The following is a 27,030-nucleotide window of genomic DNA, read 5'->3' on the forward strand; positions in this document are numbered from 1 at the left end:
AAGTGATGTACTATCTGTGTAAAGTGTGTTTCCATAAAAATGATACAAACATTCAGGGACGACAGAGTTTTATCAGTTTGAGATATGTAGGTATACATTACGAGGGGTACCGACAAGAAACTCAGCACTGAATACGGTCGGATGTGTACATTGACGTCGCAAGTCGTCATACAAAGATATGTAAGGCTGCCACCTTCTGCGTTTTCGAGAGACACTCGACGTCTTCGTTATTCTAGCTGAGAAGACAGATTATTCTAAGCTCTTTAAACACCTTATTCCTGGGGAATTCAGTCAAAAAAACTGTGTTTACAACCGAAAGTGTACCGTCGACCAGACTTAGCACAATTTACTGAATTAGCAGACATGGTATTCCTGTACGGCCGACAGATGGGATCGAGACAAGTAACCATGGTAACAAGATTATTCCCACCGTCAAAGAAAATAGCGCAAGTGGTACCACAACATAACGACCTAAAGGTTCAACGAACTATACGGACCCCCGACTGGAAAAAGTGTGGGTGAAACGGATTCAACCTGCATTCAATAAATCGTACATGAATTGTGTGCCATGCACAGTACAGTATGGAAAGTACTACCGAACCTGATGTTTCATTCCTAAAATTAACAGAAAGTGTCGTCTTTCCCTCGTGCTGACTTCGAATCTCGCGCGGTGTTGACCCAATGGGTTTTCCAGCGCTGTATGTTCGATCCTCAGTTTCCCGCATAAGTACAGAGCTGCTGTAAACGAATCATTTGTTTTTTACAAATTATTACAAGCACAAATTGATGCATGAATAGAACCGTAAAATGACCGAATTCCCATTGTACTCACTTTTGGCTTTACGAGTGCAGTAGCTTGGCAAAATGGCGATAAAGCACGAAAACAGCATTTCCCCACCTAGTTGACATTCAGCGACGAACCAACATCCCATTTATCTAGAATGGTTACCTGTTGTGATAGTATCATCTTTTGTAAATTATGCACATAAATAATGTATTGCAAATTAGTGTAGACATGGATTTTTATCATCAGCAGACGAAGAGTGAAAAAATTTCGACTGCCTCTTTTCCGTATTAGGATTCCTCATCTCAAATTGATACATCTGCCCTTCTCCATCGTCCCTGAAATTATCACCATCATGAAAACTCTTAATACATTCATATTCGTTACAAAATCCCATCAGTTACGAGAGGAAGGCTTCAGACACGGCCAACCGTTCGGCTCATGATCCACAAGCCGTTTGTGTACCTCCTAAAATGAAGGATTGTAAGATATTTTGGTTTACTACCACCATTTTTTGAGAAAATCGCCTATTAAGTTCATGACGCGCAATCAACTCAAAATTAATCGAAACGATAAATAAATTAAAACTGACCAGTTTTCGTCATATATGGGGTCTGGAAACGCGCCCATTCCGAGGAATCGACAAAAGAAACTTTTACGGCTGTCCCTTATGTGCTCTTAAGTCCTTCAGTTGTACAAGCGGTGAAACATTCAACAAAGTACATCACTTGCTCCAAATCCTGGAAATCGACCAATTCAGTTCACAGAACGTATGTCATACTTCCTGTTCCGCATTGGATTGCTAGGGTCGACAGACATACACCGTCATGTATGATGAAATATTTGTACAGGGGGTGGGCAAATGTACGTAAACACCACCAACACAACACATTACCACTACTAATGCGGTGTAGGAAAACCGTTGGCATTCCAAACAACTTCCTGGTCGTCTCGGAATTGATAAATTCTGGCCCTGTATTCCTTTCAAGGGACTCTTATACCATTCTTTCTGCAAAATAATGATAGTTATAGGCAACGACGATCGAGGTGGATAGTCGTCACGCACTGTTCTCTACGAAGTACACCACAAAGGCACAGTGATACTGAGATTTGGTAACTGTGGTGCCCAGGAGAAATGCGCACCTCTATTCCAGCCATGTGATGTTTACTTTTATTGCCAAGTTAAAAAAATTATTTCCTGGCTTCATAATTGCAGTTTATCCAGCGGGAATTCTACATTAACCATTCACAGAAAATTTCATGACTAACCTTTTGCTCCGATTTTTGGGAGAAGTTATCGTATACATGGTATGCTTCACTATTAATTCCCGAAAAAGAAATATTTTTAAATGTAAATCAACTCTTTTTTTGCCGAATCTTGGGAAGGAACGTTCTTTATTACTAGAAGACTGCATACATTAAACATTCTTGATATCATGAATATATTTGCTTCGAATATTGGTGTAGGTAATATTCATCTAGTTTTTGAAAGGAAATGTGAGTAGACATGTACATATGTAACATACAAAAAAGCGATTGTAAAACGACCAGAATCAAGATATTCATTTTTATTGACTTGCCTTGTTGTTTTATTATTGATTTATTTACCTTATTCCCACCAATTTTGATACGGAGAAAAACATAGCGGAGACACCTGCAAATTGCATGTAGGAGCAGAACACAGCTTCTCCCTTCTCAAGTAATTTGCCTCGGTAACTCGGCTAGCACTGTTTTCTTTGAAGGACTGTAACGTTATGGATTACATAAGCGGCAGACGAAATAGTTTCTTTTGCCGATTTTTCGGAAAATATGCGTTGTGGTCTCAATGTGTGATGAAAATCTATCGGTTCCGCACCCTCAACTTTATGGGTGGTTTTCTCAGAAACGGGGATGACAGTGAGCTAAAATATCTTAGAGTCCTTCATATACGGTGCAAGCCGCCAAACATGAATAGCTTTGGCAGAGTCTGACGCCTCCCACTTGTTAGTATTGTCGCTTGTGTAGCAAGTCAAACGAAGAAAGCAGAAATGGCTATTTTTTGTGCTTTTCCACAACGCCGGTAGCAGGAGATAGGTGAGTGTAGTCATCTCACCTTCAAGGTATATGGTACATTCTCTATGCAAGGACGCTTCTTCAGTTTTGGTAAAGCTGACTTACCGCAGAGATGCAAGCGACAACTTTGTGCAGTCGACACCCTCTGATTGCTCTTACCTGTGGTTTTAATGTTTCTAATTGATACCTACTTCCTTTTTTGCATGTCTTTCATGTGGTGTTCGCCAGCCGCCGTGGTGGTACTATCCCGTAAGTAACAGAAAACATTCGTAGACTGCATGAGCATGCTAATTAGCTAGCGAGAATCAAGTTTCAAGACAGACTGATTTTCATTCTTGATTTCTATACATGACTTACTGCACACTAATGGTCATAAGGAATGTGATAGTTGCCATGAAGAGAACCTTGTTACTAGGAAAAACTTGCCATTTATAAAAGGGGCCATAGTTTGAAGTTGCTATCATTCTATGGTTAAAAACACAGGCACTTGCCGAAATTTGCAATCAAATACCAGAAAATATTAGTTTTATACACATCTCTCACCTCTATATACGATGTAACTAAAAGGAAAAAACAATAATGTATTCTAACATGTAGTACAAATCGGTTTAGCTTTCTTAGGCCGCACAATTTCAAGAGTGATAGAGAATAAGCTTAACATCAATTATGTATCAAACTTCATCAAAGTATATAGCATTTAGCAATTCACTAAAAACTACTGAAGTCAATTTAGCGAGATTGAAATTTTTGGAATAAGTTAGTGGTAGATTTTTCTGAGTAAAGCTGAATATACGGGAACTTTGAAACTGTATGTCTGTATGTCCGATCGCCGGCCGGTGTGGCCGTGCGGTTCTAAGCGCTACAGTCTGGAACCGCGTGACCGCTACGGTCGCAGGTTCGAATCCTGCCTCGGGCATGGATGTGTGTGACGTCCTTAGGTTAGTTAGGTTTAAGTAGTTCTAAGTTCTAGGGGACTGATGACCTCAGAAGTTAAGTCCCATAGTGCTCAGAGCCATTTGAACCTTTTTTTTTTTTTTTTGTATGTCCGATCATCGGGAAGAGGGGGGGGGAGGGGGGAGGGAGGGATGGGGAAGGTGTGCCCTTGACCTGACATTGCTATAAAAATGTTGTTGGTTATTACGTTTGACTTCAGGGTTCCATGCAGTCCAACATTAGGCCACTGCCACATCTGAATGCCTCACAGATCTGGACTGTGTACGATTCGACCAGTTGGTGAAATGGGTGCTCAACATGAGCCCCCTTTCGAATTCTGACAGGTGTTGATATGGCTGTCTCGCCTGTGGCATCTCTGTGCCCTCCCCAGTGGTCATTCAACGTCCTCTACCAGGCCTAGTAAAAACTATAAACAGGAACAACACTACTGCGTTCTAGCGGCCATTTTGTGTGTCACAGAGAATTGCAATAGTCTGCACATTTGCTGATGGTCTGCACATGTGCATGCTCACATTGACATCCGATTGTGTCTTCTGGGTGCTTCACACACACCGATATATATATACGCCCTTTTTATTCCTCATGAAAACTACATATTGCATGTTGTACCACCATACAGCGAGACCTTCAGAGGTGGTGATCCAGATTGCTGTACACGCCGGTACCTCTAATACCCAGTAGCAGGTCATCTTGTATTGACGCGTGCCTGTATTCGTCGTGGCATACTATCCACAAGTTCATCAAGGCACTGTTGGTCCAGATTGTCCCACTCCTCAACGGCGATTCGGCGTAGATCTCTCAAAGTGGTTGCTGGGTCACGTCGTACAAAAACAGCCCTTTTCAGTATATCCCAGGATGTTCGATAGGGTTCATGTCTGGAGAACATGCTGACCACTCTAATCGAGCGATGTCGTTATCCTGAAGGAAGTCATTCACAAGACGTGCACGGTGGGGGCGCGAATTGTCGTCCATGAAGACGAATGCCTCGCCAATATGCAGCCGATATGGTTGCGCTATCGGTCGGAGGATGGCATCCACGTATAGTACAGCCGTTACAGCGCCTTCCATGACCACCAGTGGCATACGTCGGCCCCACATAACACCACCCCAAAGCAGCAGGGAACCTCCACCTTGCTGCACTAGCTGGGCAGTGTGTCTAAGGCGTTCAACGTGACTGGGGTGCCTCCAAACACGCCTCCGACGATTGTCTGGTTGAAGGCATATGCAACACTCATCGGTGAAGAGAACGTGATGCCAATCCTGAGCGGTCCATTCGACATGTTGTTGGGCCCATCTGTACCGCGCTGCATGCTGTCGTGGTTGCAAAGATGGACCTCACCATGGACGTCGGGAGTGAAGTTACGCATCAAGCACCCTGTTGTGCACAGATTGAGTCGTAACACTACGTCCTGTGGCTGCACGAAAAGCACTATTCAACACGGTGGCGTTGCTGTCATGATTCTTCCGAGCCATAATCCGTAGGTAGCGGCCACGCACTGCAGAAGTAGCCTTGGGCGGCGTGGGCGAGGCATGTCATCGACAGTTCCTGTCTCTCTGTATCTCCTCCATGTCCTAACAACATCGCTTTGGTTCACTCCGAGATGCCTGGACACTTCCCATGCTGAGAACCCTTCCTGGCACAAAGCATCAATGCGGACGCGATCGAACGGCAGTATTGACTGCCTAGGCATGGTTGAATTACAGGCAACACGAGCCTTCTATCTCCTTCCTGGTGGAATGCCTGGAACTGATTGGCTGTTAGATCCCCTCGGTCTAATAGGCTCTGCTCCTGCATGGTTGTTTGCATCTTTGGGTGAGATTAGTGACATCTCTGAAGAGTCAAAGTGACCGTGTCTGTGATACAGTATCCACAATCAACGTCTATCTTCAGGAGTTCCGGAAACTGGGGTGATGCAAAAGTTCTTTTGATATATATTCCTGACAGTGTACATTGAAACATATATGTCCACATAGATGTGTATTTGTTATATTTGAATTTATTGACATTTATTACTAAATATGTGAATAAAAAAAAGATAAAATATCGGCATAGGCTCCCTAGAGCTTTATATTTACACATAGCGACCACATTGTTGAATTCAGGAGGATGATTAATATTTTGTAATAAAATGGAACACCCGCAGCCATCCTTTTATGGCTACCAGTTCCTGTGCTTCAGTGCACTGACTTAAGGGCTGTATGCATACAGAATAATGATAGCATCATCAGTTTACCAACCACGCCATACAGAGACAGATTAAAAACAAATAAGAATCAAGGACAAGACTCTACAAGTGAATTTACAGTAATCATTTGATAAAAGCAACAAATATATCCATTGTCACGTAGCTAAAGTATATCATAACGAATTTCCACTCCACACGTTGTACAAATATCCTATTTATTACTAACTTCATTAATAGTAATACTAATAATAATAATAATAAATCATGGAATTTTTAATTAATGAAGTTATTAATAAATAGTATATTTGTACAATATATACAGTGGAAATTCGTGACGTGCTGGGGTTAGCCGAGACTGCTAATGCACTGCTTCCTGGCCTCGGGTAGGAGTGCCAGGCCCAGAACGAATCCGCCCAGCGGATGTCGTTTTTAGGCCGTTTTCCACATCTCACAAGGTGAATACCGGGCTGGTCCCCATGTCCCGCCTCAGTTACACGACTCGGAGACATCTGAAAACGTTCTCACTATTTCATGGCTTACACTAGACGCAGACAGCTGGGGTACACTACTTACGTCCCGGGCGGATACGGGGTGGCAGTAGGAGGGGCATCTGGCCGCCCTCTGACACGAACGTTGCCAAATCCATAGTAGCAGGCTCGACCCCACATTGCAGTGGGACAAAGTCCCAAGACAATGATCATACAGTGGAAATTCGTAATGGTATTTTTTAACTATGTGACAATGGATGTATCTTAAACTGTTATTGTGATCGCTTCTCAGTTTTGGTTATTCATAACTTGATACCAGTGTCTGAGTTTAATTTGTACAGCACTGAAGATCATCACTATGTGATCTAAAATCGATTCTGCTATCAATAAAACATCAATATTACGGCCAACGCTGACCTTCCTCTTAATTTAACGTATATGGTCGTTGTGCAGACAGCACTCCATGGAGTCTCCAGTCAATAATGGATGTATCTGTTGCTTTTATCGAATGATTACTGTAAATTCAATTGTAGTTTCTTGTCCTTGATTTTTTATTCTGTTTTTAATCTGTCTTTGTGCTGCATGGCTGGTAAACTGATGATGCTGTCTTTACTGTTTATGTATACAGTCCTGAAGATGGTGCACTGAAACACAAAAACTGGTAGCCATAAAATAAATGACATCATAAGGACAGCTGTAGGTGTTCCGTTTTATTATATAAGTGAACGGCTGAAGTTCGTCAGACCTCCAATCACAAGGATGGACATACAAAAATACTAATATTTTGTGTCTTGATCTTAAACACAACCCAGCATCATTTTTTGTAGATAATAATTACGTCGGCCGTGTGGTATTAGCCTAGCGGTCTACGGCGCTGCAGTCATGGACTGTGCGGCTGCTCCCGGCGGAGGTTCGAGTCCTCCCTCGGGCATGGGTGTGTGTGTTAGGATAATTTAGGTTAAGTAGTGTGTAAGCTTAGGGACTGATGACCTAAGCAGTGAAGTCCCATAAGATTTCATACACATTTGAACAATTACGTCAAAAGCGTCCCACGCAGCTAGTGAGAAGAGTGCCGCGTTTCCGCAGACGAGCAGCACGGCGCCAGCGCCCGGCGACGTGGAGGAGGTGGGCTCGGGCAACTGCCGGCAGCTGCTGGGCGACCGCCTGCAGGTGCGCTGGCAGATGATGGCCGACGGCGTGCAGGTGCAGCTGGACGCGCGCATCCGCGAGGACCAGTACGTCGCCTTCGGGCTCAGCGGCGAGCAGGGCAGGTCAGTGGCTCGCCGCCGCGACCTGCTGGCGCTGCAGTCGCGCCGCGGAGTCGCGTCGCCTTCTCTGCTAAGATTAGATTAGATTAGATTTACTTTCATTCCAATTGATCCGTACTGAGGAGGTTTCCAGGATGTAGAACATGTCAGAAAAACAACAACTCATGACAAATATTTACAGCTCAAAAAATAGCTAATGTACCATTCCACAGGGCCCAAGTGGAGTGATCGTCATTTTTTAATGAACGCTATATGAAAGAGTCATTTTACAAATACTAATGCACTGAATTTAAAATAAAAAAGTTTTTTATTTATTTATAAGGTAATAAACGTGTAATACAGCTACTATAATACAGGGTTACTACAAATGATTGAAGCGATTTCACAGATCTACAATAACTTTATTATTTGAGATATTTTCACAATGCTTTGCACACACATACAAAAACTCAAAAAGTTTTTTTAGGAATTCACAAATGTTCGATATGTGCCCCTTCAGTGATTCGGCAGACATCAAGTCGATAATCAAGTTCCTCCCACACTCGGCGCAGCATGTCCCATCAATGAGTTCGAAAGCATCGTTGATGCGAGCTCGCAGTTCTGGCACGTTTCTTGGTAGAGGAGGTTTAAACACTGAATCTTTCACATAACCCCACAGAAAGAAATTGCATGGGGTTAAGTCGGGAGAGCGTGGAGGCCATGACATGAATTGCTGATCATGATCTCCACCACGACCGATCCATCGGTTTTCCAATCTCCTGCTTAAGAAATACCGAACATCATGATGGAAGTGCGGTGGAGCACCATCCTGTTGAAAGATGAAGTCGGCGCTGTCGGTCTCCAGTTGTGGCATGATTCCAATTTTCCAGCATGTCCAGATACACGTGTCCTGTAACGTTTTTTTTGCAGAAGAAAAAGGAGCCGTAAACTTTAAACCGTGAGATTGCACAAAACACGTTAACTTTTGGTGAATTGCGAATTTGCTGCACGAATGCGTGAGGATTCTCTACCACCCAGATTCGCACATTGTGTCTGTTTACTTCACCATTAAGAAAAAATGTTGCTTCATCACTGAAAACAAGTTTCGCACTGAATGCATCCTCTTCCATGAGCTGTTGCAACCGCGCCGAAAATTCAAAGCGTTTGACTTTGTCATTGGGTGTCAGGGCTTGTAGCAATTGTAAACGGTAAGGCTTCTGCTTTAGCCTTTTCCGTAAGATTTTCCAAACCGTCGGCTGTGGTACGTTTAGCTCCCTGCTTGCTTTATTCGTCGACTTCCGCGGGCTACGCGTGAAACTTGCCCGCACGCATTCATTTCTTCCCCCACTGCAGGCCGACCCGTTCACTTACCCTTACAGAGGCATCCAGAAGCTTTAAACTGCGCATACCATTGCCGAATGGAGCTAGCAGTTGGTGGATCTTTGTTGAACTTCGTCCTGAAGTGTCGCTGCACTGTTATGACTGACTGACGTGAGTGCATTTCAAGCACGACATACGCTTTCTCGGCTCCTGTCGCCATTTTGTCTCACTGCGCTCTCGAGCGCTCTGGCGGCAGAAACCTGAAGTGCGGCTTCAGCCGAACAAAACTTTATGAGTTTTTCTACGTATCTGTAGTGTGTCGTGACCATATGTCAATGAATGGAGCTACAGTGAATTTATGAAATCGCTTCAATCATTTGTAATAGCCTTGTACTTACAATGAAACGAACGCCCTTAGCTACTCACAGGCGTTGACATACGTCAACGGGGACCGATGAAAATGTGTGCCCCGACCGGGACTGGAATCCGGGATCTCCTGCTTACATGGCAGACGCTCTATCCATCTTAGCCACCGAGGACACAGAGAATACCGCGACTGCAGGCATTTATCTCTGGCACGCCTCCCGCAAAACCCACATTCTCAACGTATTGTCCCGCACTTCATTCGTAGTGCCCCCGCCCATTATACTCATTACTCGCGACGCGTTGCCGATTCCCGTAAGAGTTCGAGCACTGTTTGTGCATTCGCACAGAAGAAGAAGATGGTCAAGTGGCCGGTGAGCCGTAACTATATATATACTAAGATGGTATACGTTCTTTCGAACATGTCAACAATACGTTGAGATTGTCGGTTTCGTGGGAGGCGTGCCAGAGATAAATCCCTGCAGTCGCGCTATCCTCTGTGCCCTGGGTGGCTCAGATGGATAGAGCGTCTGCCATGTAAGCAGGAGATCCCGGATTCCAATCCCGGTCGGGGCACACATTTTCATCGGTCCCCGTTGACGTATGTCGACGTCTCTAAGCAGCTAAGGCTGTTCATTTCATTGTAATTTCATACTAACGATCTGCATCGTCACCGATGGTATCTGTTCTTTCGGACATGTCCAAAAGAACAGATACCATCTTAGTATATATATACTATAACACTTATTTACAATGAACACATTACTGCACTGAAATGGTGCCAAAATTAGATTGTACTTACACACACACACATATTTACAATGAACACATTACTGCACCGAAATTGTGCAGGAGTTATATTGCACTTATACACACATGCACACATATATACAAATCAGTTGGTATTACTGAGAAATTCATCAATGGAGTAGAAGGAGTTGGCCACCAATAAATCCTTTAGGCTTCTCTTAAACTGAATTTCATTGGTTGTTAAGCTTTTTGTGGCTGCTGGCAAGTTATTGAAAATGTATGTTGCTGAATAATGCACACCTTTTTGTACAAGAGTGACTTTAAATCCTTGTGAAGATTATTCTTATCTCTAGTATTGATCCTATGAATTGAGCTGTTGGTTTGAAAAAGTGATATATTTTTAATGACAAATTTCATTAAGGAATAAATATATTGGAAAGCAGTAGTTAGTATCCCTAGATCCCTAACCAGGCTTCTGCAGGGTATTCTTGAGTTCACACCACATATAACTCTTACTGCACGTTTTTGTGCCTGGAAAACTTTAGCTTGGCTTGATGAATTACCCCAAAAAATAATCCCATATGACATTGTGAAATGAAAGTAAGCCTAGTATGCCAGCTTTTTCATTTTTATATCCCCTGTCTGACACAATTCGCATTGCAAACAGAGATTTGTTAAGACGCTTCAGCAGTTCTGTGGTGTGCTCCTCCCAGTTGAATTTATTATAAAGCTGTAATCCCAAGAATTTAACACTGTCCACTTCTTCTATCTGCTTGTCATCGTATGTCAGGCATATACTCGTGGGACACCCCTTACAAGTTCTGAACTGCATGTAGTGTGTATTTTCAAAGTTTAGTGACAAAGAATTGGCTAGCAACCAGTGATTAACATCCAAAAATATTTTATTAGCTGATCTTTCTAAGACTACACTTGATTTGCTATTTATTGCAATCTTTGTATCATTGGCAAACAAAACGAACTTGGCATCTGGTAATATTACTGATGAACGGTCATTGATATACACAAGAAAAAGTAAGGGCCCTAAAATGGAGCCTTGTGGGACCCCACATGTAATTACTTCCCAGTTGGATGATGCCTGATAGCTTGCTAAGCCGTACATGACAAGGGCGACGATTTCTTAACTACAGGGTGTTTCAAAAAGGACTTTACAGCTTTGAAAATTCATATAAATTAATTCATAGCACCCACAGAGGTGATTGTAGTGTCAATTTGGAGGGAAATACATCAAGTTTTGTCTCGCGTAGTTCGCTAGTGCCGAATCGCACCGTAAGGAGCGCTAGCGGCAGTTGCGTTAAAGATGGCTGCCGTCACTGAACCCAAGCGTGCTAGCTGTATGGATTACGTACCAAGTACGCTAAAGATCCTCCTAGTAGGCCTACAATTTATGAGTGGCATATATGTCTCGTAGAAACAGGGTGCTCGGTAAGACGGAAATCATCAGGTCGTCCAATCAAGTCTGACGACGTCGTTGAGCGAGTGAGATAATGTTCTGTCAACGGCCCTATGAAATCGACCCGACGTCCACCTCGTGCAAATCCCACATACGACTGTTTGGCATGTGTTGGGAAACCATTTGCGCATATTGACCATCATTCAAGCAATAAAACACACTGATAAAATTGCTCGCAAGAACTTCTGTGCGGATATGTTAAACCGATTACATGTGAATGAACATTTCTTGGACAAAATCGTCTTTTCTGACGAATCAACTTTTCACTTAAGCGGCAAGGCTAACACACATAACCGTAGGATATGGGACAGTGGAAATCCACATCAAACATTGCAACATGTTCGTCATAGCCCTAAATTGAACGTTTTTATGCAACGAGCAAGAGCAAAGTTACGACCCCTTTTTACCGTGAGAGAACCATCAATGAGATAGTGTTCCTGGATATATTACAACAAATTTTGATACCATAGATCGATGAGGATGACCAGGAAGAAAATGTTTACTTCATACAAGATGGTACGCCACCCCATTACCCGGCTGATGTCCGGGATTTTCTCAGTCACCTCTTTCCAAGTCAATGGACCGGCCGTGATGCGCCAATTGCGTGGCACCCCGTTCCCCAGACCTGATACCACTCCATTTTTTGTTATGGGGATTCATCAACGATATCGTGTTTGTACTTCCTATGCCAGCTTCTCTGCCTGAATTTAGAGCAATAATTTACACCGCCAGTGAGAAATTTATATCTGCAGTGCTACAGCGAGTTTGGGAACAAACTGACTTCTGATGGGATGTGTACAGGATAGGCCACGTACAACATCTTTAGTTCAAGGTAAAAAAAAACTTGATGTTTCCCTAGAAAATAACAATACACCAGCTCTACATCTTCTTTCAATAAATTTATGTGCATTTTTAAAGTTGTTAAGTCCTTTTTGAAACACCCTGTATATGTGTAGTTAATGAAAGCCGCTCCAGTTGTCAATAAGACCTTTATTAAGTAGACGACTTCATGTCATTTTCAGCTGATCTGAATCTGGCATCTTCATATATAATAAAACGGATATATAAATGTTTCACATCATAGGAGGTGAAAAACAAAACATAGACGTGTACAGTATATGTACAGAAAACGTATGCAGCTTATACATTGCTGCAGAGCACCATAGTTGATGTTAAAAGAGAAAAGTAAAAGTCATGTGGATTTAAAAAGTTACATGCCCAATTACATCGTGAGATAATGGGCTCGTCATTATTGTAAAAACTGTGCAGTTCTATACGTTAAAATGTAAAAGGGTCTGCTTTCGTTCTGCAATAAATAGACTTCTTAAATCCACTGCATGCTAATGAAGTAGAAAAGAAATTTACCTCGTTGCGAAATACAGCCCGGAATAACGGCTATCACAGCATTTTCATCAAAATGGTAATTTCACGTAGCCTAAAAGTAACCATTTGGCATGTAAAGATGTAGTACCTAAAAACAACGTGTATCGTTTCATTTCTGCCAAGTCTCATAGAAACACAGCAACCTTTTTAATATACACACCGCATATAAATCTCAGCGTTCACTGTTATGTCTCTTAGTACACGACATTAACACAGCACAAGACATACCAAAACGGTGAAATATACAAAGTTTAATTCTCTGATTGTAGGGATACCTACAGCGGAAAAAGGGAAACGAATTTCTAAATTCGACGTAAGGAACGCACAGAAACGAAAAAACATAGGAAGTAAATAGTCACACGGAGCACAGTGTCGAAAACATCATCATAATCCTTTATAGAATGAAGAAGGGATACTTAGAGGAATATTTTACGAGAGAGAAATCTACGCTCACCTGAAAAAAATCCAAAGAAAAGACGCTCAACGAGCAATACACACTAACAAACATCAATTTCTTGGAAATCTTCCCCCCCCTGTTACTTACAACTTCCTTCAAGAATTCTCCGGCAGTTTGTAGATATACCTAGACGGGGGGAGATCAGATCCCAGACTACCCTAAAAATAGAATTTTTTGTGCTAGATATATATTTGGACTTTCCTGAACACACTGGAGCATAAGTTTTGTAAATAAAATCCATGTAAATCTATTTTAACATTTTTTAACTTACACTTGACCCATCATGACGTTAGCATTGATCTCGACGTCCTTTCAGAATTGTATACATATCTCAGAGACTACGTGGTCTAGAAGGCTATGGCTTTTTTGTATACCCTTTGGATTTGTTTACCATAGATTGGCTGCACTGATTATTAAATATTCTTTGTTCATATGCTCATAAATCTTTGAAAACAAAACAAATATTTCCATGTTTGGTAGATTTCTATGTTTATAGTGAAACTGCTGAGTGTTGTTGCTCTCATTTAAAATGAATTAACCAAAAGGTATCATCAAGAGACGCCAGAAGAAGGGAAATGGGTACTATAGAACTACACCAGTTTTGGACATTAGTTAAATAGTGCAAAATAATAGTTGTAGCCGCGAGAAATCTGTTGACACTCCTACCAGTGCATCGGAAAAAAACTGCAAGCACATTGTGGAGAAGACCGTTACCTCCCCATGAAGACGGCGGTGTAAATGTAATTATAGATTTGAATATTTTAACACCTGTGTTCGAAGAGACTGTAGCATGTAAATTGTGACGTGGAGATATACTGCTTTCGTAAGATGTGATTGGACAGTATTGGATTAGTCTGTAAACTAAAAATTATATGCACAAATTGTGGTGTTGATAGATCATTCTCAAATAACGAATTATGTGAAGCCAATGTGAGGTTATTTTATGGACTGACGTGTATTGGAAGAGGCAGTAGTGATGGTAGACTACGTTGTGCTCTCCTGAATCTACCAAGCCCATCTATACAACATGAGAAGTATACTGAAATTACTGGAAAATGCATAAACTCTGTTGCAACAGAATACACGAAAACTGCAGCTGCAAAAGCAGTCAGTGAGAATGGTGGTGTAATAGATATTAGTGTAGCATTTAATTGGTCATGACAAAAAATAGGTCGTACATACTATCAAAAATAAATTTGGTACTGCAGCAACTCTTGGTACTGATAAGGTGTTGGACTTCGATGTTCTCACTATGTACTGCCAAGGTGCACCATAGTAGGTGATAATGAAGAGAAAAAGAGTGCCCATAGGCCCTCATGTACAAAGAACTACTAAGGGTCCAGTGGTAGTATGGAGGAAGCGGTAGCTATTGCTATTTTTCACTGCTGACAATCAGAGCGAGGAGTTCGATATATGAAATATCTGGAAGATGGAGACTGTAAATTCTTCAACACTGTTTCAAAAAGCAAACCCTATGATGAACCTATTACAAAGCTTGAATGTGTGGGCCATATAAAGAAAAGGATGGGGGCCCGCCTTCGTCAGCTGAAAAAGAAATTTGGAGACACCAAGTTATCAGATGGAAAAAGGATAAAATATGCTGGAAGGCTTATTGGCAAAGTTATTGAAGAATTTCAGGAATACTATGTCAAAGTCATTAGCAAAAACACATATGCAAGAAAAGAGCAGTGTGAACAACAGACTTTCACAGGCTGTCCACAGATACTAACCCTGCACATAATTTGTGCCCACCTGCACCGGATACATGGTGCAAGTACCGAAAAGCAGAGGCAGCAAGCAAACTAGATGAATTCAAACATAAGCACTCGGTACCTGAAGCAGTTGTGGAGGCCATTAAGCCTATATTCAGGGACTTAGCAAATCCTGACTTGCTAAAAAAAAAGCCTTTATTGTAAGACACAAATGTTAACGAGGCGTTTACTGCAATTGTATGGACACGGGTTTTTTAAAAAGAAAGTCTTTGTAGGCATAAAAACTTTAAGATTGGGCGTGTGTGATGCAATTATCTCCTTCAATGATGGGGATTCAGTAAGAATAAAAGTCTTGGAACAGACGAGAATAAATATAGCGCAGAATGCGGCAAGAACATTGGTAGCCACGAACCGATTAAGAGTCCGAAAGGCTGAAATTTCTGCTCAGCAAATGTCCAAGGAGACATGAAAGAAGAGAAGAAAGAAAAGTATCTATTAACCTTGTTTTGTTTCTGTTGATGTTCATCTTGCATCCTCGTTTCAAGACAGTGCAAATTCCGTTTAACTGCTTTTCCAAGTCCTTTGCTGTCTCTGACAGAATTACAATATCATCGGTAAACCTCAAAGGTTTTATTTCTTTTCGCTGAACTTTAATTCCTACTGCAAAGTTTTGTTTGGTTTCCTTTACTGCTTGTTCAGTGTAGAGATTGAATAACTTCGGGGATAGGCAAGAACCTTTCTCACTCCCTTCTCAACCACTGCTTTCCTTTGGCGCCCCTCGGATTTTACTGCCACCTAGTTTCTAAACAAGTTGTAAATAGCCTTCCGTTCCCTATATTTTATCCCTGCTGCCGTCAGAATTTCAAAGAGGGTATTCCAGACAACATTGCCAACGCTATATCTATGTCTACAAATGGTATAAACGTAGGCTTGTTTTCCTTAACGTATCTTCTAAGAGAAGTCGTAATGTCAATTTTGCCTCGCGTGTCCCTACGTTTCTCCGGAAACGAAACTGATCTTCCCCGAGGTCGGCTTCTACCAGTTTTTCCATTCTTCTATAAAGAATTCGTGTTAGTATTTTTCAGCCGTAACTTACTAAACTAATGGTTCGGTAATTTTCACACCTGTCTATAATTGATGGTATAATTTATGGCATGTTGTATAAAGCCAATTATTTTTCCGAAAAAACAGACATATATTTAATGCATATGTTTAGTTGTTAAAATTTTGGTAATGATTTGTTTAATACACTCCTGGAAATTGAAATAAGAACACCGTGAATTCATTGTCCCAGGAAGGGGAAACTTTATTGACACATTCCTGGGGTCAGATACATCACATGATCACACTGACAGAACCACAGGCACATAGACACAGGCAACAGAGCATGCACAATGTCGGCACTAGTACAGTGTATATCCACCTTTCGCAGCAATGCAGGCTGCTATTCTCCCATGGAGACGATCGTAGAGATGCTGGATGTAGTCCTGTGGAACGGCTTGCCATGCCATTTCCACCTGGCGCCTCAGTTGGACCAGCGTTCGTGCTGGACGTGCAGACCGCGTGAGACGACGCTTCATCCAGTCCCAAACATGCTCAATGGGGGACAGATACGGAGATCTTGCTGGCCAGGGTAGTTGACTTACACCTTCTAGAGCACGTTGGGTGGCACGGGATACATGCGGACGTGCATTGTCTTGTTGGAACAGCAAGTTCCCTTGCCGGTCTAGGAATGGTAGAACGATGGGTTCGATGACGGTTTGGATGTACCGTGCACTATTCAGTGTCCCCTCGACGATCACCAGTGGTGTACGGCCAGTGTAGGAGATCGCTCCCCACACCATGATGCCGGGTGTTGGCCCTGTGTGCCTCGGTCGTATGCAGTCCTGATTGTAGCGCTCACCTGCACGGCGCCAAACACGCATACGACCATCATTGGCACCAAGGCAGAAGCGACTCTCATCGCTGAAGACGACACGTCTCCATTCGTCCCTCCATTCACGCCTGTCGCGACACCACTGGAGGCGGGCTGCACGATGTTGGGGCGTGAGCGGAAGACGGCCTAACGGTGTGCGGGACCGTAGCCCAGCTTCATGGAGACGGTTGCGAATGGTCCTCGCCGATACCCCAGGAGCAACAGTGTCCCTAATTTGCTGGGAAGTGGCGGTGCGGTCCCCTACGGCACTGCGTAGGATCCTACGGTCTTGGCGTGCATCCGTGCGTCGCTGCGGTCCGGTCCCAGGTCGACGGGCACGTGCACCTTCCGCCGACCACTGGCGACAACATCGATGTACTGTGGAGACCTCACGCCCCACGTGTTGAGCAATTCGGCGGTACGTCCACCCGGCCTCCCGCATGCCCACTATACGCCCTCGCTCAAAGTCCGTCAACTGCACATACGGTTCACGTCCACGCTGTCGCGGCATGCTACCAGTGTTAAAGACTGCGATGGAGCTCCGTATGCCACGGCAAACTGGCTGACACTGACGGCGGCGGTGCACAAATGCTGCGCAGCTAGCGCCATTCGACGGCCAACACCGCGGTTCCTGGTGTGTCCGCTGTGCCGTGCGTGTGATCATTGCTTGTACAGCCCTCTCGCAGTGTCCGGAGCAAGTATGGTGGGTCTGACACACCGGTGTCAATGTGTTCTTTTTTCCATTTCCAGGAGTGTAGTTTCAGAAATAATGGGTTAAATGCTGGCAGAAATTTGCATTGTCGGCGTAAGGCGTCTAATCTTACCTTACAGCTTCCCTTAAAAATTCTCCGAAAGTTCGTAGATGTATCTAGACGTCTGTGAACATGCTTCTGTAAGCAGTCCACGATGCCTCCAAGGTATGCTAGCGGCCTCTACAATTCCTTGCGTTTTAACCTTTGCGCGATACAGGCCGTAAGTATACACTCGACCTGGACGCCCTGATTAGTGCAACGTTTTTACACTTTTATTAAACCTAAAAATTACTTTTAGCCTTTTATTTGTAAATCACGCGATTTGAAAGTTCGAACAGACGCGAATATAACTCTTCTTAAAGTTAAAGAGTGCCAACACTTTTAATATATCGAATTGTACAGTTTTTATAAAATCGAATTTTACAGTTTTTATAAGCACAACAAGCTCATTTTTTCTCTCGATATCATCGGACACATAACTTTTTCAAATCCATGTGACTTTTTCTTATGCTTTGACGTTACTTCTTTACAGCGTAATGTAAGTTATGCACTGATGAGCCAAAAAATTATGACCACCTGTTTAGTAGCTAGTTTGTCAGTCTTTGGAACGAAATACATCACGGATTCTGCGTATCGGGGGTTCGATAGTTTGTAGGTAGGTTTGTGGAGGTATGTGGCATTAGATGTCTAAATGGCTCTGAGCACAATGGGACTCATCTTCTCAGGTCATTAGTCCCCTAGAACTTAGAACTACTTAAACCTAACTAACCTAAGGACATCACACACATCCATGCCCGAGGCAGGATTCGAACCTGCGGCCGCAGCGGTCTCGCGGGTCCAAACTGCAGCGCCCAGAACCGCGCGGCCACTTCGGCCGGCATTAGATGTCTACGCACAGGTCATGTAATTCGCGTTAATAACGAGACGCTGATTTGCGTATGCGGTGATGGCGCCCGGTAGCGACACAGATGGGTTCCATGTCATTTACGAGGTGCATTCAAGTTCTAAGGCCGATTTTTTTTTTCTAATTAACTACTCACCCGAAATCTATGAAACTGGCGTTACTTCTCGACGTAATCGCCCTGCAGACGTACACATTTTTCACAACGCTGACGCCATGATTCCATGGCAGCGGCGAAGGCTTCTTTAGGATTATGTTTTGACCACTGGAAAATCGCTGAGGCAATAGCAGCACTTCTGGTGAATGTGCGGCCACGGAGAGTGTCTTTCATTGTTGGAAAAAGCCAAAAGTCACTAGGAGCCAGGTCAGGTGAGTAGGGAGCATGAGGAATCACTTCAAAGTTGTTATCACGAAGAAACTGTTGTGTAACGTTAGCTCGATGTGCGGGTGCGTTGTCTTGGTGAAACAGCACACGCGCAGCCCTTCCCGGATGTTTTTGTTGCAGTGCAGGAAGGAATTTGTTCTTCAAAACATTTTCGTAGGATGCACCTGTTACCGTAGTGCCCTTTGGAACGCAATGGGTAAGGATTACGCCCTCGCTGTCCCAGAACATGGACACCATCATTTTTTCAGCACTGGCGGTTACCCGAAATTTTTTTGGTGGCGGTGAATCTGTGTGCTTCCATTGAGCTGACTGGCGCTTTGTTTCTGGATTGCAAAATCGCATCCACGTCTCATCCATTGTCACAACCGACGAAAAGAAAGTCCCATTCATGCTGTCGTTGTGCGTCAACATTGCTTGGCAACATGCCACACGGGCAGCCATGTGGTCGTCCGTCAGCATTTGTGGCACCCACCTGGATGACACTTTTCGCATTTTCAGGTCGTCATGCAGGATTGTGTGCACAAAACCCACAGAAACGCCAACTCTGAAGACGATCTGTTCAACAGTCATTTGGCGATCCACCAAAACAATTCTCTCCACTTTCTCGATCATGTCATCAGACCGGCTTGTGCGAGCCCGAGGTTGTTTCGGTTTGTTGTCACACGATGTTCTGCCTTCATTAAACTGTCGCACCCACGAACGCACTTTCGACACATCCATAACTCCATCACCATATGTCTCCTTCAACTGTCGATGAATTTCAATTGGTTCCACACCACGCTGTTCAAGTAAGGTTACCGTCGCCATTTTAAGTATTTAAAACAGTTCTCATTCTCGCTGCTGGCGGTAAAATTCCATCTGCCGTACGGTGCTGCCATCTCTGGTACGTATTGACAATGAACGCGGCCTCATTTTAAAACAATGTGCATGTTTCTATCTCTTTCCAGTCCAGAGAAAAAAAAATCGGAGGCCTTAGAACTTGAATGCACCTCGTACATCAGGCGAATTTGGTCGCCGAGATATCTACGTGAGTTCCGTATTATGCTCCTCAAACCACTGTATCACGTTTCTGGCCCAGACAGATGCACAGTTATGCTGGTGAAGGATGACATCGGCATCGGAAGCACCGGACGACAAAAATGTCTGAAGAGGTTGTTGACCGTATCAGAGCATCTTACCCTCATAGTCATAAGAAGTCGTTCGGAAAGCAAGTCTTGAACTACAGTATCCAAAGACGACAGTGTAGAAGGTTTTAAAAAAACGTTCACACATGTCATCCATTCTGGTTATAGTTGGTTCATGCTTTAAAGCCAGATGACTTTGGTAGACGTTATAACTTTGCAAGTGAAGTGTTGCAGTGGGAACATGACTTTCTTGATTGTGTGGTGTTCAGTGCTGAGGCAACTTTTCACCTATCTGGAAAGATAAATATCCGAAATGCTCGTACCTGGATGTCAGAACATCCCCATGAATCCGTACAACATCAAAGAGATTCCCCAAAATTAAACGTTTTGTTCCAACGTCAAGTGTACGGACCAACTTTTTCGTTGAAGCTGCCGTGACAGGGTGGCTTGTCTAGCTATATTGCAAGAATGGCTCCATTCCCAAACAGAAGGTGAATCTGAAAACTTTATTTGGCAACAGGATCGAGCCCTTCCCGATTGATGTCTCTTTGTACGAGAGTAGTTGAACGTCAAAGTCCCTGACATTTGGATTGGTCATAATGGTCAATACGTCACAACTCTTTCCCACTGGTTTCCAGTATCATCGACCTTACGTCTTGTGATTTTTTTTCCTTTGGAAAAAAAAACATCTAGATCCAGCCACTACCTAATGATCTGCCAGAGTTGAGACACAGAACTAAAGAGGCTTTTGCTGCCGTTACTCCAGACTTGTCAACAAAGTGTAGGAGGGACAGGATTTAGAGTTGGATGTGTACCGCCCTTAAACTGCACAAATAGAACATTTGTTAAAAAAATTAGTGTACCTTCATGACATTGTATTTATTGTTGTTGTGACTCACAATTCGCAATTTTTCACAAACACAACTTTTATTGATATAATAAAATTGAATCTGCTAGCCTTCTTCAAACAACAATGGGTATCATTCCTGTGCCGGGTGCACATTCGCCAGACATGGAGCCCATCGATCACGTCTGGGACGTCTGACTGCAGCACGTGACAGTTTCACACCATAACGAATGCTCGTCGTCACAGTGCATGTATTTGTACAGTTTTGTAATTGTAACCATTTGCGTATATTCATGTCTCTAAGCTGCGGAATAAATTTCGTTGCAATCACCAGACTTCTTACTGGTGGTGTAAGTTTCGCAAGCAATAGTGTAGTTATGGGATTTTAAATGTCTAGGAGATGGGTGTAGGATATGATATTTGACGGACATTGAAATCGCTGCCGCTGATCAGATCAGCGTAACACGGACACCCATTCGAAATGTGTGTTGCCCAAGGGCCGGCCACCGCAGCGAGATACAGCGGGCAGTAGCTCAGATTCCCCTCTCTCCCTTCCACCGCTCCTCTCCCCATCCCCTCCCGCCCTTCTCCTCCTGTATCAATATAAGAGGCGAGGTCAGGGAATGTCTAGCGTTCCCGTGTAGGCGATATGCAAGTATCTTGAATTCCGCCAAGACAGATGTGTGACAAGTTGCAGGTTACATATCCGCAGTGTAGCGTGAACTGTTGCTTATTGTGCGAATAAGGCCATTCTGTACGATCTCCAGTCCTGCAGATGTGTTGCTATAACGGGGAGGACACAATTACGGCCTGACCAGGATACGTCGGGAAGTTCACTACGAAATCTATCTTCCATTACATCCTTAGACATTTTTTGTTTGTTTGTTGAACCCCACGAACGTCCCAAATCCACGGCTTTGATGGATAAAACATTTAATGATTAAAAGTGTGTGCCGGACCGCACTCGAACCTGAAAACTTGGCCTTTCGTCAACAGCCGCTCTACCGGCTTGGTTCTCCAAACGTGACACACGACAGGGCGTCACAGTTTTATTTCCACCAGTACCGCTTTTCCTACCTTCCAACTTCACAGAAGTTCTGTAAACAGTGCGGGACTAAAAGAATGGTTTAACTACAGTCTAGGGGACTGTTTTCATTCTACAGCAAAGTATACCGTGACCTGAAACTCCCTGGAAGATTAAAACTGAAAAATATACTTTTTACACTGACATGCTTGGATACCTCTCTCAGTAGAACTCTTGCCCACGAAAAGCAAAGGTCGCAGGTCCAGCATACATTTTTAATTGGGAAGGAAGCTTCAAGTCAGCGCACACACTGATGCAGACTGAACATTCATATTGAAAAAATTAGTTATTTGGGTAACTAGCACCCAGGGCAAATTTCGACATTGCACCCCTCCTCCACCCCCTATAGATTTTTTTTTAAATTTAATCCTCATCTCTGATCATACTGCTCATTCTTTTATTGATGATTTCACAATAGAATGAAAGGTTGACATTTTAATAAATCTTTCTTATGTGATTCGATTGAAAATGATTACATTTTTATTGTTTCATTGCTAGTCAACGCAAGATCGTAACAAGCAGTACAACGAACGTAAAAAAAAATGTACCCTTTACACTGCCCTTGCATTTCGTTTCTGGCATAACTAGAATGTTTCCACCTAGTAGCCGAAAATAAAGAAATACGCGTCTCTGTACAGAAGAGAGGTACGTGTTGCGGAACGATTGCTCAATCCAGTCCAATCCGAATCTCCTCACATGAATTCCTTTCATAAAAATTGCTCTCGTTTCACATTTTAATGCTTTCCAAATCCTTTCCCTTCAACTTCCGATTCTTCTTTTTCTTCTTCACCTTCTCACTCGTTCTTCCCCTTTCCTTTTGCCCTTCCAAATTTTTTTCTCCTGTCACAAAACCCAAGCCACTGGGGCCCAAATCAAGTACGGCAGGTGCTATACCCTGTTTACCTAACAAATAAAATGCTAAAAGTTGTGTTGAATAATTTAGTCAATATTGAAAGGAGAGAAAATTTTAGTGACTGGGGAGAAAACGCGAAGGGAGTCTCAAGAGATACAACATTGGATCCACTCCTATTCCTTAAATTTTGAATTGGTGAGTTCCTTCCACTTAACATTCATCAAGCAGAATTGTTACTTTGAGTTAGAGAGAAAGCAACAGAAAAAATTGTTAAATGTGTTTTTTAAAGAAATGTTAAGAGATTCTCTGAAAATTGACTGTTCATTAATTTTGAGAAAACGTGTTGTGTTCAGTTCTTTATAACAAACAGAGTCATACCAAGAATTGATGTGGTACATGAACAAGAATCAGTTAAGAAGGTAGAACATTCCACATTTCTGGGTGTACCTATCGCTGAAAACTTGAAATGGATGAAATATGTTACTGCGCAATTTATAAATTGAGAACTTAAATGGATAAATATATTTATGTAAGTACTAGAAAACGTTATTTTATTTTCATATCTAGAAATACAACCAAAATTTTTCACATGATGAAACTTCTAAATTAAATTACACACTGAAACTTCCTGGAAGATTCAAACTTTGAGCCGGACCGAAACTCGAACTCGGGACCTTTGCCTGTTACACGCAAGTGCTCTACCAGTTGAGCTATACTATAATCTGTTTATCTTAATAATAAATCTGATGTAAACAAACACAAACGCAATGATTGGCCAGAACCCGTAGCAGAAGTGCACTGGTGTCGTTACGCTCTTGGTTGTAGGTCCTACTTATGTATTAGATATCTTATTATTAAGTTACGTTAAATGGAACTTTAACACATTCAAATGTGTTAACAGCCATCAACGTATTTCTCAATCACGCTTTAGCTACGTAGTTTTTATTTCAAAAATCGTGTACAGGCACAGCCTCTGCAGCGTTGTGCTCTGATTGTCGCGCTGTTAATGCGCAGCATGAAAATGGCTGAGGCTGCTTTCTGTTCCGTAGTGAAACATGCGAGCGGAACACGATTAAAAAGGGCCGAGAAATAGGCTATTCTTAATTTTTTTTATAAATTTACTGAGATAATCGGCTTTGAAGTTTTCCCAGTGCTGTATAAAAAGCAGCTGATATGCTGAGCTACAGTGAATGTGTAGCATAGTCGGTTGCTTAATAAAGTGTGGTAAAAAGGTAGGTATCTGTTTGTTAGTTCAAATATCCCCCGTACCATTTTTTTTCTTAGTTCAATTTGAAATACCTACATCTCGTAATTATAAAACTCATCATCATTTTTATGCATATTGCACCTCTTCTTGTTTTTAATTACATATTGGATCTGAAATTCGTGTTTCCATTCCAAATACAAATTCTTAATTAGCGATGTTTTATGAAAGAATGTTCAATATTTAACTATACGGTGAAATTCTTCTATACTATCTTACGTTACACAAAACTTGTGCAGAAAAATTATCCTGTGGCTAAGACAGGAATTTTCATCATTCTTGTTTTTCATTACAGTATTCATCATCATCATCATCATCATCAGCCAATTCAATCATTAAATGATGTGGCCTCTTCGAGTCGTGGATTCAGGTAGGCTTTCAGCAGTCTTCTCCAAGTGGGACGGTCTTGGGCAGTTCTCTGCCGGGTGTTACCAGCGATCTTCTTGATGTCTTTGTCCCATCTGTCTGGTGGTCTTCCTCTAGGCCTCCGGTGCTCTCTCGGACTCCACTCCAGTACTAGCTTCGTCCATCTGTTGTCTTTTCTTCTTGCGACGTGGCCAGCCCACTGCCATTTCAAGGAACTTACTGTCTCTAAGATGTCATTAACCTTCGTCACAGACCGGATGCCGTCTGCCCTTTTCCTGTCCTTTCTTGTATAGCCCAGCATTGATCTCTCCATGGCTCTCTGTGCTGTCCTAAGTTTCCCTTTTGTAAATGAGTTCAGTGTCCATGTCTCGCAGCCATACGTCATCACAGGAAGAATGCATTCATCAAAATCAAATACTGCTTTCTTCAAATTTACTGACATTTTTGATCTGAACACTTTTGAATTCTTCCCAAATGCTTGCCAGCCAAGCTTGATGCGTCGATAGATTTCTGGCCTTATGTCTCCCTTCATATTTATAATCTGGCCAAGGTAGACATATTCACTGACCTCTTCTAGCAGACTGTCCTTGACCTTCACATCTCCAGCTGGGACCCATTTGTTGGACATTACTTTTGTTTTGGAAAGTTTCATGTTCAAGCCAACCAGCTGACATTCCGATGCAAGATCTGTAACTAAGTTTTGGAGCTCTGCGAAGTCTTTGGCCAGTAAGGCAATATCATCAGCAAATCTCAAGTTGGTAAGCCTTCTTCCATTAATTCTAATTCCCTTACCTTCCCACCTCAACTTTGACATAGCCATTTCCAATACAGCAGAGAACAGTTTTGGGGAGATGGGATCGCCTTGCTTGGCACCCCTCATGATGCGGAATTCTTGAGTTGATTCGCCGATGTTAACATAAGCTGAAGAATTCTCGTAGATTTTCCTGAGCACTTCAATGTATGCTGCTCCCACTCCTTGCTCACTCAAAGCTTGGAGGACAGCTACATGGCTAACGGAGTCAAATGCCTTTTGAAAGTCAACAAAGGCAATGCAGAGAGGCAGTTGGTATTCATTCGCTCTGCTTATCACTTCACTAACGGTCAGAATGTGGTCAATAGTGCTAAAATTGCTTCGGAATCCTGCTTGTTCTATAGGTTGGGCTGAGTCTAGGGTGGAACTAATTCGGTTTAACAAGATCTTTGTGAAAATTTTGTACAAAATTGAGAGCAAGCTGATAGGACGGTAGTTTTTAATATTGTGAATACTTCCTTTCTTGTGTATCAATATACAGTATTACGTTATCTAAAAACGATAACGTTTTGCGGTTTTCGTCTAGTCGTCTAAGGAGCGTATTGTGGGAGATGTGCAGTGTAGTATTTCATTTTGCTTAAAACTTAGATGACATTAAAAGCTGTGTTGTTCCTATGCTCATCTCTTTTTTACGTGTGAACTGCAGCTGGCCCTCTACGGTCGCAGGTTCGAATCCTGCCTCGGGTATAGATGTGTGTGCTGTCCTTAGGTTAGTTAGGTTTAAGTAGTTCCAAGTTCTAGGGGACTGATGACCTCAGATTTTAAGTCCCGTAGTCCTTAGAGCCGTTTGAACCTCTTGAACCTCTTCTTCTTCTTCTTCTTCTTCTTCTCTTTTTCTTTTTTTTTTTCAGCTGGCCACGTGACTGTAGGCTAGCTGTAGCAGCTGACCGGCCAGAACTGTCCATGTTAAATGCACCGTTAAATCTGTTGTCCCGTATTATCGCTAAGTCGATGTGCGCGTAACGCACTGCACAAAACGTACCCTTATTATCGTACCTGGCAGTTCTCGAGACAGCTTGGCTGCAGCCCCACGAAAACGGAAATCCAATGAGGTTCCAGCAAACGCGGAAGAATACATAGTGCAATGTTTACATCGTGTTTATTCTTATGATGAACGGATTATAGCACTATTAACAATGTGTCCTCACAGATATACTTTCCGGCAGTACTTCGTCTCCTACTTTTCAAACTTCACAGAAGCTCTCCTGCGTATCTTGCAAGACTAGCACTTCTGGAAGGAAGGGTATTGCGGAGATGTGGCTTAGCCACAGCCGGGGGGGATGTTCCCAGAATGAAATTTTCACTCTGCAATGGAGTGTGGGCTGATATGAAACTTCCTGGCAGTTTAAAACTGTGTGCCGGACCAAAAGTCGAACTCGGGACCTTAGCCTTTCGCGGGAAACTGCTCTAACGGTGAAAGGTAAAGGTCCCGAGTTCAAGTCTCGGTCCGGCACACAGTTTTAATCTGATAGGAAATTTCACAACAGCACACACCTCACACAGAGCGAAAATTCCTTTCTGACAGTTAAACATTGTTATTGCAGGCCAGGTAACTATTATT

At 42.8% G+C, this 27,030-nt stretch overlaps 1 protein-coding gene across 1 annotated transcript in view; it reads left to right on the forward strand.

The window, feature by feature from the left end:
* LOC126473730 (protein Skeletor, isoforms B/C) overlaps window positions 1–27,030 on the forward strand; it is a 676,647-nt gene that overhangs the window by 566,477 nt on the left and 83,140 nt on the right. Inside the window, exon 7 of the mRNA XM_050100975.1 lies at window positions 7,551–7,735. Within this exon, the coding sequence (XP_049956932.1) occupies window positions 7,551–7,735 (185 nt within the window). The remainder of the gene's footprint in view (window positions 1–7,550; window positions 7,736–27,030) is intronic.

Source organism: Schistocerca serialis, chromosome 4 (assembly GCF_023864345.2).
Source record: "Schistocerca serialis cubense isolate TAMUIC-IGC-003099 chromosome 4, iqSchSeri2.2, whole genome shotgun sequence".
In the NCBI taxonomy this organism is placed as follows: Eukaryota; Metazoa; Arthropoda; class Insecta; order Orthoptera; family Acrididae; genus Schistocerca; species Schistocerca serialis.